The 11,283-nt window shown below is 50.7% G+C and overlaps 1 protein-coding gene across 1 annotated transcript; it reads right to left on the bottom strand.

Moving 5' to 3' along the window:
* Window positions 1-473: 473 nt before the first annotated feature.
* ASB13 (ankyrin repeat and SOCS box containing 13) lies at window positions 474-8,915 on the bottom strand (the record flags this gene model as incomplete). Its single annotated transcript, XM_082014123.1, has 6 exons — window positions 474-601; window positions 2,386-2,577; window positions 3,925-4,059; window positions 5,512-5,662; window positions 6,525-6,712; window positions 8,873-8,915. The coding sequence occupies 6 exons, from the start codon at window positions 8,913-8,915 to the stop codon at window positions 474-476; spliced, it is 837 nt and encodes a 278-aa protein (XP_081870249.1).
* Window positions 8,916-11,283: the final 2,368 nt, after the last annotated feature.

The following is an 11,283-nucleotide window of genomic DNA, read 5'->3' as shown; positions in this document are numbered from 1 at the left end:
AGATGTCCGCATCCGAGAGTATCGCCTCTAAATCCCTTTGCAGTCAGCAGAGACAGGCGTACTGTGTCATCCCAGCACGGGCATCTAAAACGGGACAGATGAATCATGCTCCAGAAGGATCTATTTCTCTTCACTGACTGCAAAGGGAGCCTGACTAGATCATACAGAGATGCCTTTAGGTTAGAGACAGGTAAAATTAGGCAAGATTAATCCCGCTCAAAGAGCAAGTGCTACAGTCTCAAACATAGTCACAGTCTAACAGATCACCCCAGGAGAGGTTACAACTTCAAGACAGTGCTACACCTTGCCTGCGCCTGTCTTTGCCCACGGAGAAGAGGAAGTGCTGCCTCATAAATACTATTTACACCAGTTTGCTTAAATTAAAATTAGTTCCTTGGGGAGAGGTAGAAGAGAGAGATACTTCATACTGCAGGAGCTAAAGATATCGTCCTCCCCAGCCACCTTCACCCCTGTCAGTTGTAGGACAGGTACTGGATTAGTCGCGGAGGAATATTTAGCTTGGCAATCTTCTCCAGTGCTCGCTGCCCAGCAGCTTTCCTCACCGTCACTCTGCAGAGCTGCGACAAACTCAGAGGCGTTTCTAGAACGAGAAAAGAGGATCCAAAGTTAGGGCTGCAGCTCAGCAGACAGCTGATCTTCCCGCACAGCACGGACCTCCCAGGAAGGTGATGCCTGGCATCGTCCCCACCATGATCACAAGCCTGGCTCTGCTTACAAGCGCTCGACCTCCCACAGCACCCAGACCTATGGAAGGCATTGCAGAGCCACGGGCGTGCTCTCTCAAGGCTCATCCCGATGCAGATCCCACCAGAAACACTAAGCACAGCTGCAGTGCGCTTCTCCCAGCTCCCTTCCTCACCTGCATCTCCCAAAGGCCAACGGTGCCCACGGGATCACCTGCTCTGATCCACTGGGGCTCTCCAAGACTTTCAGATTTCCCTTAGTGATGCTGCATTAAGCCTCACCAACACTGTATATAGGAACAAAACATACTTCCAACACTTCTCTACCGCTCCATTTCTCCATCTAAGGATTGCATTAACCTTTTTCGTTCAGCACTCCACTGACAGCTCCAAGAAAACTCCCCGAGCCCCTTCCAGACAGCCTCTGACCTCCAGCCTGCAGCCTCAACGTCGGGTGTCGATGCTCGTGCATGGACATAGAGTGACAATCGGGCATGTTGCTCTGGAAGCTGTCATTCACAAGAAGCTGCTATCCCTACCCCCATAACCTCAGCAATCACCACCCTCCAAGGTCTGCATTTGTCTGGATCTAGTCCTGAATTTAGTAATACAAATCAAAAGGAAAAAAAATACTAATAAAGCTAGCACAGTACTTTTACAACAGTCTGTGTTGAAAAGCCACTACACGTGCAATCCTGCCAGCTGGGTTTAGTGGGCAGTAAACTCTGGCAAGATAATAAGGAGTATTTATGGGCATGTAGGATTCAGTCTCTTCAGCCAGCTCAGCTGCAGCCAGACCAGCACACTTTACTGCTCTAAGAAAAGAAAGCAAGGAATAACTTGGAGAAGAGACTGCTACAGGGAGAAGAGAAGTCAGAGGGAGAAGGGGCTATATGGTGCTCACCACACAAAGGACTGCAAAGCCAGAAAATATTTTATTCTTCAATAAGGAAGAAATTTTTCTTTCTGTAAGGATGATTTTTTTTATGATGAGGGTGGCGAGACAGTGGAACAAGTTGCTCAGAAAAGTTGTGGATGCCCCATCATTGGAAGTGTTCAAAGTCAGGCTGGACAAGGCTTTGAGTGACCTGATCGAATGCAAGATGTCCCTGCCCATGGCAGGGGGGTTGGACTAGGTGGTCTTTAAAGGTCCCCTCCAATCTAAACCATTCTATGACTATGATGTTTAGGATCACATAGTGCATAGTGCAGCAGCAGTCCGCAAATGCTTGGAAGGGTCTGTGAATTACTCCTCTAAGTGTAACCAACACAAAGATTGACTTAAAATCATCCTCAGACCTCAGTCAAATGTCTCCTCCAAAATCAGACAGCCAGTACAGCTGAAGTTTAACACACTCCTTGCCCCAAATAAAATGAGTTTTCAACTGGGCAACTTCCTTGACCTGACTTAATGCATAAAAGCATAAACGCTCATGCTGAGACATGAGTGGGACCTGAATTCAGTGATGGTATGATTTGGACCATCTTACCACTGTCATTAAACCACAATTAAGCAGAGCTAACCTATAGCGAGCTGGTACACATTTGCCACCAAGATCTCTACACCTTCACAGGAAGATGATCAGGGATCTACAAATCAAAGTGGACCGAGAATCACAATGTGGGGCAATGGAGTTCGCAGTCACTGAATTCCTGGGGCAGGGCGTCTTATCTCACTTACTTTCATAGTACTCAAAGCACTTTGCTGTGGGACTGCTGCTCCAGGTATAATCCGATGGCTTCTTTCCTCGGTTGTCCCTTGCGTAAATGTTTCCTCCAAACTCAATCAGCATCTCCACCAGATCCACATTTTTCACTTTTGCTGCATGGTGGAGGGCTGTCTCATGAAGTTTAGCAGCATTCACATTTGCCCCTGAGGCCAGAAAGAAAAACAAACCTGTTCATGAAAGCCTCACTTGACCCAAACGTAAGGAGTGGTTTGACTGGAATAAAAAATGCTGTTAAAACACGCACGAGCAGCTAGAACAAGATCCAAACAAAACAGCACAAACAGGAAACCAAACTGCTGAACAAGTTCTTGGTGCTGGCAATGCATGAGTTTTCTTCTCTGGCTTTATGTTTTCTTTGCAGAGAAAGGGTTTTAGTCCATGTTACCAGGTAAATAAGCTGCTGAGTGTGAAGTTCAGAATTGCTTCCTGAACCTGTGCTGTCCAAAGCCAGCAAAGAGCCATTCCCAGTCATCTCAACGGAGCGCTCCCACTCAAGGCAAACAGTGGCATCTTTGTTCATAGAAATACCCCAGACCCACAAGATGTGGCCGCTTACCATCAGACACCACTGCAGGATCAATATCTTAGTTGCAGGTATTTTCACTAAGGAAGTTTGGCTTTTATAAGCTGATAGCAGAATGTCCTTCTCATACCCACACAACTGCTTACCTTTTATCAACTGACTCGTTCAGCGGAGGTGAGATGAACCTCATTGAATTCAAACAACTGACTTTTAGATATGCATAACCACACTGAACTCACCTTATAAATAACAAGGAGAAACAGGTATTTCTGAGGAATCAATCAATGGGTGCCCAAGACAGGGAACTGGAGGAGCTGGGAACAGACTAGTTTAGATGTGTCATTTTTAGACAACTAATGTTCAATGAAACAAATCCTTACACCTGGGCCAAATCTCCTCCTGGTAAGCACAGGCAAAGACAGGAACTCCAACTCCAAATTCCCCCAGAACTGGCAGCAAGAAAAATGGGATGTGAAACCCGGAGCACAGAACATTGACTTGAACATCCAGCAAACTCATCTGGGCATAACACTAACCAGATCTCCCTGAGGTATGAAGTGATCTTCTGCACAGCATCGAACCCTAACATCTCTCCCTAACACCTATCCAAAACCATATGACTGGGCTACCAAAGCTGAACACATGCCCGCCAGTTGATACTACTTTTGGGAAGAAGTTAGAACTTTGCTCTAGGGGGCTGAAGAGTTCTGAATTTTATTAAAATAAGAGAATGGGAATGTCACTGTGAATGTCACAAACTGGATATTGACAGGCATATGCTGAAAAAATGCTTAAGCATTAAGCTTTGCTGGGGTAAAGGCAAAACCTTTCACCTTTGTCACCTATATGACGCTGTGAACGAATAAGCTCTTCGACAAGAACGCCACTGGGGAGCACCAAAGGGAATGCTGTGCACAGACACCACCATCTCCTGCCCACCCAGAAGTAAACCCTGTGGCTGCCATACCTGCCTTGAGCAGCAACTTTGCACAGTCCAGATGCTCCCTGGCACAGGCCACGTGTAGGGGAGTCCCGAAATGGCAGTCGTGAGCCTCCAAGTTTGCGCCAACATCGATGAGGAGTTGCACGCACTCTGAGCTACCTTTGAAAAGGGAAGGTCTGAGTCAAAAGAAAGAATCCAGCTCAAATGGGAGCATACGGCATGCTGACATCAGCTTGACCCACAGAAAGCCTGTTTAATATTTGGGGTGATGGCTGCAAAATAGAAATGCTTGTGAGCCAAGACAATACACTGTATTGGACCATGACTGAGACCAGGACGCAAGAAAGAGTCACATCTGCATGGCACTGAGCTAAAGCTAACAGGTCTCGCAGGGAGTCAGGTCAAACCGAACTGAATTCAAGGGTTTGCACTAAATCGCCTGCTGTTCGTGGAGCTGGTTGTATTGCTGATCCTGCCCTGGGTGGATTAGATCACCTTCAAGACCACTCCAGCTTTACTTTTTCCAATGCTAATAATACGACTTGACGGAAAGCAGGCAGTCATCACCATCAAGCCTTAGGAAAAAGGCTTAACGAGGAAAAGCTAAGCAAGAGCTCACAGGTAGGTATTTAAGTAACTACCTGTTTGTCAAAAATGCTGTCTCCCACAGCCTTCATAGTCAAAGGGAAACGCTGTCCAGGACAGCATATAACGAAAACAGTAAAGGGGAAAAGACAGAAAGTATTACACCTTACAAAAAGGAAACTGGGGCACAAAACGATTAACAGATTCAGTCACAATCATCTAACAGGGACATTGCCGCTCTCACATCCAAGCTATCCCACTGTTGCATCCACGCAAGTGGAAGTTCAGGGGAGGAATTACACTTGAATACCCCTCTGCCGCTCCCCCCTGCCTCTGCTGCTGTCACAGCCACCTCTGATGCTTGCTCCTGCTCCGTAACCCAGATCCAAAAGTCCAGAAGAGGCTCGAGCAGAGGATGGGGGGACCACAGAACGGCTGGCATGTGCCAGCTGGGACATTATTTTGGCCCTTGAAGTTTTCTCTTATCCCTGGGACAGACCATCCAGCTGGAAAAGGCTGAGAGAAGGACAAGAAGCAATACAGGCAACAACACTGCCTTGGCACTTTCTTCCCACCTGACAGCTTCATCCACCAGCTCTGAACAACCAGGAGAGGTCTGGGACGCGACCATCTGATTCAGACGGTCTTATGTCTTAACCAGAACAATTTTTCCCATCACAGCTTGGATCAGAGGGAAAGAATGCAAACACCCCTCTGCCCACAAGAGCAAAGCTACTGGTTTGGCTCAATGTTTTCTAACAGAGCATTAAGAAGCGGGCATTTTATCTGCCTAACGTCTTACCCCATGTCTGTGACGTGAGATAAAAGCACCCAACACACGGGATGGCTTTATTCACCCAATAACACAGCGCTTTGCATTCTGCGATCATCAGGAGATGTGCCCACGTAAGGCTGAAATATTTGCAAGCTGTAATGGTCTGATGAGCAACAACAGCTTACGTGGCTTTTTTTTTTCCCCCCACAAGCTGCAAATAACTGTGCAAAGATAAGACCATGGGGGCTCACCATTCATGCAGGCTTCGTGGAGAGGAGAGGCTGTGTAAAGGGGAGGGTTCACCTTGGCGCCGTGGGACAGCAGCACTTTCACACACTCTATGCTACCCGAGGCACAGGCGTCGCAGAGCGGCGTGCTGCCATCAATATTTCTGGCATCCACCTTCAAGGCAGAAGAAAATGTTAGGTACCCGCAAGCTGCTGTGTGGCAGTACCCTCTTGCGTATATTTTCACTTCTTTTAACCCTAGAAATATTCTGGACTCAGGAAAGAGTTGGTTGCTGCTGCCAGCAACCTGGCTTGCGCTGTTCCCATCACTCTCAGGGCACAGACGTACATTAGTGTCACAAGTTTAGGCTGTTATTTCCATTGTTATATTTTTCTACCATTTGCCTGCTAAAGGTCACAAGTGTTGCAGCCGAGTAACACAACATAACACAACACAACACCTCTCTGCTTCAGTGCAAAGCCCAGCTTCATCAGCAGACTCAGCCAAGCTGGCTGACTTTGCCCTGAGAAGGACTACAGAGCACACACATGCTCCACCGGCTTTGCTCTGAGGATGGCTGTCTTCAGCATGAGAAGTCACAAGCCCTTGAAGACAGTCGTCACCAGCTATATCCAAAGACTCTAGTTTAGCTGATTTTTGTTTCCATAATAATATTAAAGAAATAAAAGCAGCAGCAAAAGAATTAATAGAAATCCCCTGCTCCCCTTCTGGTCCCTTCAACCCAGCTAGCTTTAGATACTCGAGTCATCTACATTATATTTCTAGGCAGCTGGGGCTCTGTTGATAGTCAATGAGGAGAGAAGGGGAGAGACAGAAACAAATACTTCCAGGCATTTTTTTAAAGTCCTCATCAAGCTCAAACACCCTCTGAAGAGGCCTGCCATCCTCTGCTGACTGTCAAGAAAGCCCAGGGTGATGAAGAGGAGCCTAAAGCTAAATGGGGAGAATCCAGATCCCAGAAATAACTTCAGACACCAAGATAAAGTTCCCAGCTGGATCAGACCCTAATACACACCTGGGCCCCTGCAGCCAGCAGGAGCTTGACACACTGCGTTTGCCCTCGCAGGCTCGCCTCGTGCAATGGGGTGATAGAGTCATAGGTGACCGCGTTGACGCAGGCTCCGCTCTCTATCAGCTGCTGCAGCTGCAGGATTTCACCCCGCCTGGCTGCTTCATGAACTGGTGTTCGATCAGCCCAGAAGCCTAGAGAGGAAAGAATAAATAAATAGGTAAAATAAATAAAACCATACATGCAGAGCAAATGGGTCTCTGTGCTGGAGAAAAGCAAATGGGGAACATGGGCTGGCAGCTAGAAGAGAGGGCTGGGAATGAGGAGTTTGTTCTGCACCATGTCCCCACTCAGCACGTGATTTTAAATCGGGTGCTTCATGTTTGTGGGTACCCCACTGACTACTGCTCTCTCAGGGACTGCTTGTAATGCTGGGTTCCCTTACAGTTTCTGAAATGCTTTGCTGCACTTCCTTGAAACTTTATCCAAGTACAAACCCCAGGAGCATTCATTAGGTCCAGATTCATCCCAGCGAACTCTTAACTATTTAGCGCTAGAAGTACTGTCCCTCCTGGCTCCATCTGAAATCACGGGAAACGGCACACCTCCACCTCCAGGGAGCAACTCAGCCCACCTCAAAACCACCTTTCCAAAAAGTCAGTGGAGCTTCAACAATTAAGTTTCTAGCTTTGACAACTTTGCTGAACATCTACACCTACATGGGGCAAGTCTGGGCTTCATGTGCCAGTGCTAGCTGACAATATCATCTTCTTTCAGGTGTGTTTTGCTTTCAAGGTAGCAATGAGTAAAGAACAAACCCGCACATTTTTACGCAACCGCCAGCAAGATAAATGCATCCTCTCCGTAAAAATAACTGCCTTGGTACCCTGCAAAAACAGGGCTTATAGGAGCAGTATGGTGCTGTTCGCATAAAGGTCGATAGGTCGATACTAAAAACCATCGGCAAACCAGACCTTGCAGCTGCAGTTCCTCCTCTTTGAATACATCTCCACAAGACCCCCATTTCAAGGCAAGGACTGACGGAGCAGGAGAAAAAGGGTGATTTGCCTATTTTAAAAAAATAAACACCTTGTCATGTATTTCAGTTGGACTGACCATCCCTCTCTCCATCCCTAAACGAAGCATTTTATATATCAGCGTAAAGCAGTAAATGCCAACACAAGCCAGTGGTTATGAAAGATGGAGCAGGCCCAAAGAATAACACAACACTGAGGTGTATGGTGGACTGAAATCACTCCCTGAAAGGGAATCACGAATACCAGCATTTTCACAGCACATAGTATGTGCAGGCTTTTTTATTTGCTTGTTAGATCCTCACTCCCTTTGCCAGTATCCCTGGGCAGGATGTTTTTCCTTCACTGGAGCTTCTCATGGTATACATCAAGAGAAGCAAGAAGTCCAAATGAGGATGAAGCCCCCCAGTTGCCAGCCACCGAGCAGCATCACTTTGTCACCAACAGGACTGGGAAGAAGAACAAGCCCCAGCAGCATTTCATTAAAGGTCTATCATATATTCAAAAAAAAACCCAAACAAACCTGCAAATTGCAGGCTCCTCAAATTCCTCTTTCCTACCACACAATTCCTTACGTGGCAGGCTCACGCGAGAGGTAACACCAGTCCCCACGGACGGGGCTCGCAGGCCCCAGCTGGCTGCACCCAGGGTTACGGAGCAGGAGGGAAGTCCGCAGGCGAGGCCGGACCTCCCAAATCTGCGGCGCAGCATCGCTCATGGCTTACGGCTCTGCCGCACCCGCCGAAGCGCGGCGCGGGGGAACACGGCCGGTTGCCGATGCATCCCCACCAGGGGAACCAGCCCCGCAGCCGCAGCCTGGCAGCCGCTACGGTCTTTGCTGCGGGGCCAGGCTGCTGTGCCCCAGCCCAGGGCTCCTTTCTCAGCAGCTACGCGAGCAGCTCCGTCACCTCCAGCCCGGCGGAGGTAACCCGGCAGGCAGCCGGGGTTTGGGCCCTCCGGAGCGTTCCATGGCGCCCGCCACCATCTCCCTCCAAGGAGGCAGCCAGCCCCTCTCCTCCGGCTCCCCAAAACCGCCTCTTCGTGTCACACATGCACGGTAGTTCACGGAGGAACGACGACAATTCCCCGCGCCGTGAAGCGGGGGCTGTCCCAAGAGCATCCTCACCTTCCTCTTGTCCCCTTCCGCGGGAGAGGCCGCTCGCCCCCCAAACCTGCCCACCCCATCCCGCGCACCCCCAAACCACGCGCTGACAGCGGCCCCCGCCGCTGACCACCACCGTCCCTTCCCGGGGCAGATCCGCCCTATTCCTCCACGCACACAAACCCCACCAACCCACGACCGCGCCGCCCCCCACGCACTGATCTCGCCCCGCAGGGAGCCGCTGCTGGCGGGGCTCTCCATGGCCCGGGCCCGCCGGGGTCCGCCGGCTCCGGCCTGCTCCGCTCCGCTCCGCTCCGCCTGCGGGGCCCGGGCCCCGGCTCCAGCCGCGGCGGCCGCCGGGAGTTGTAGTGCCCGGGCGGCGCGGGTGAGGCGGGAGGACTGGGGGCACCGCTGTTGCGGGGAGGGGATGCTGGAGCACTGGTGTGTGCGTGGAGGGGTACTGAGGGCACTGGTGGGGGGGAGGGGTACTGGGGCACTGGTGTGTGTGAGGAGGAGGTGCTGGGGGCACTGGTGTGTGTGGGGAGGGGGTACTGGGGGCACTTGTGTGGGGGCGAGGAGGTACTGGGGGCACAGGTGAATGTGGAGAGCAGGGACTGCGGCACTGGTGTGTGTGGAGAGGTTACTGGGGCCACTGGTGAGTGGGGTTCTGGGAGCATTGGTTAGGGCGTACTGGGGCTCTAGGGTGTGTGGGCAGGTGGTACCTGAGGCACTGGCGTGTGGGGAGGGGAATACTGGGAGCACTGGAGCACTGGTTTGTGCAGAGGTGGTACTGGGGGAACTGGTGTGTGGGGGCAGGCAGTACTCAGGGAAATTGGGGTGTGGGACGCAGGAACTGGTGGCACTGGGGTGTGTGCAGGGAGCGGGTGGTGGTGGCACTGGTAAGAAGAGACTGGGGTGCTGCCAGGGCCTGGGGGGGCTGGAGGAGCCCCTGAAGCTGGTGTGGGATACGCAGAGATGCTGGGAGGCTGAACTGGGGACACGGGGTGTTCTGGGGGGAGGAAGGGCTGGGGCAGCTGGTGCTTGTGGAGAGCTGGGGAGGGGGCTCGGCGCAGAGGGAAAGGACAGGCTGGGACGGCCACCCGTGCGGCGGTGGGATGGGGTGCACGAGCTGGGGGAGAATGTGTTTGGGGGAGTTGCTGTGGCAAGGGGTGGTTTGGGGTGTGCTGGAGCCGACTGGAGAGAGTACTGGGGCGGGGGGGATAGAACTGGGGCAACGTGTGTACCAAAAATGTGGTGGGACTGTTTTCCCTGGGTCCCAGATGGCAGCAGTATCCACTCGGGTGGCAGGACTGACCAGAGCCAGTTCCGTGGTAATTACATCAGTGATGATATCACCTCCTGGAAACAGCACGTCACACGTCCAACGCGGAGCGGGGAGCCGGGCCTCCGGGCCTCTCTGTAAGTTCTGCCATTTCTTAGTTATTTGTTCTACGGTTTGAGCGCTCCGGTTTGTTGGGTCGTCTTGTCAAGGGCTGCTCTGCAAAATTTACAAGTAGGTAAGACAGAGAAAAGAGAAAGCTAGAAAAGTGATTTGCCAAAGATTACAAAAAGGAATCAGCACAAAGCTGATTCACAGCCTGAATCGCTTGATTCCCACTTGATTCACCCAGGAAAGGGCGACCCTTCTCCACCGCTTGTCCGTTGGCTACCCCAGATCTCTGCTCTCTCAGGGTAGGAGCTGGGGTAAGATGCATTCCTTAATATCTTGATTTTAAAGCTTCCAAAATAACCATGTGCATATGGAGGCAGCAGCAGAACCTGCAGGAAACAGCCACATCCCTGGCTTGATCGTGATGATGAAACCATTGACAGCGTTCCTGATGTCTCAGATATCCAGACCCCATCATGGGAGACAAGTGGCGTGTCAGCTCACCTGCTGCAGGGACATGGCTCCAAGTACATCCTTTTCCTCAGCTTAGGAGCCCTACACAGCAACTGCAGCTGATCCCAGGGTCACAGAGTGGGAGAGAAGCCACAGCAACCAAACTGCAGGAGACGGGAGCCAAACATGAGCATATCACACTCAGAATATGAACATAAATGTCAGCAACTGCCCTAAAACCTTTCACATTCTCCTCTATTTCTCCCATCTGATCACCTAGGACTGAAATCAGAGAGACACGTAATACACAGGCTTCATCTTCCACCTTCCCCTCCTCCTCCATCTCTAAATTACTGTTCTTTGAATTAGAAACGTAGGAGAAAGAACCCAGGCTGTGCAGTTATCTGCTGTTCATCCCTGGATTTTCTTCCCCTGCATGCCAGGTTCCCCTTCCTGCCCCACACTTGTGTAGTCACATCCAGAAATACAAAGCATTTGCTGTCCTAATTCCCAACAGATTATTTAGGTAGCTGATATTTATGAGGACTTTATAAGAGGCCTTGGTGCCTGTATGTTTGTTTTGCCTTGGCAAAGCAATTTACCCAAAGAGAAACCAGACCTGTGGGTTGGCGTCCGTGTGGGTTAAATTTGGGTGCTGGTTTGAGAAACGCAACCTGACCCTGCACTTCCTGAACTCTCAAAAAGGTACCACGCACTCAAAACACTGACGCCTTGAATTCGCTAGCGGAGCCCAGATTTGTCAGCAGCTGCCCGTAGCTTGGGCAA

This window comes from Phaethon aethereus, assembly GCF_964289735.1.
Source record: "Phaethon aethereus genome assembly, chromosome: 1".
Taxonomy (NCBI): domain Eukaryota; kingdom Metazoa; phylum Chordata; class Aves; order Phaethontiformes; family Phaethontidae; genus Phaethon; species Phaethon aethereus.
The sequence above is the reverse complement of the archived record's forward strand: the minus strand, read 5'-3'. Positions and strand labels throughout refer to the sequence as shown.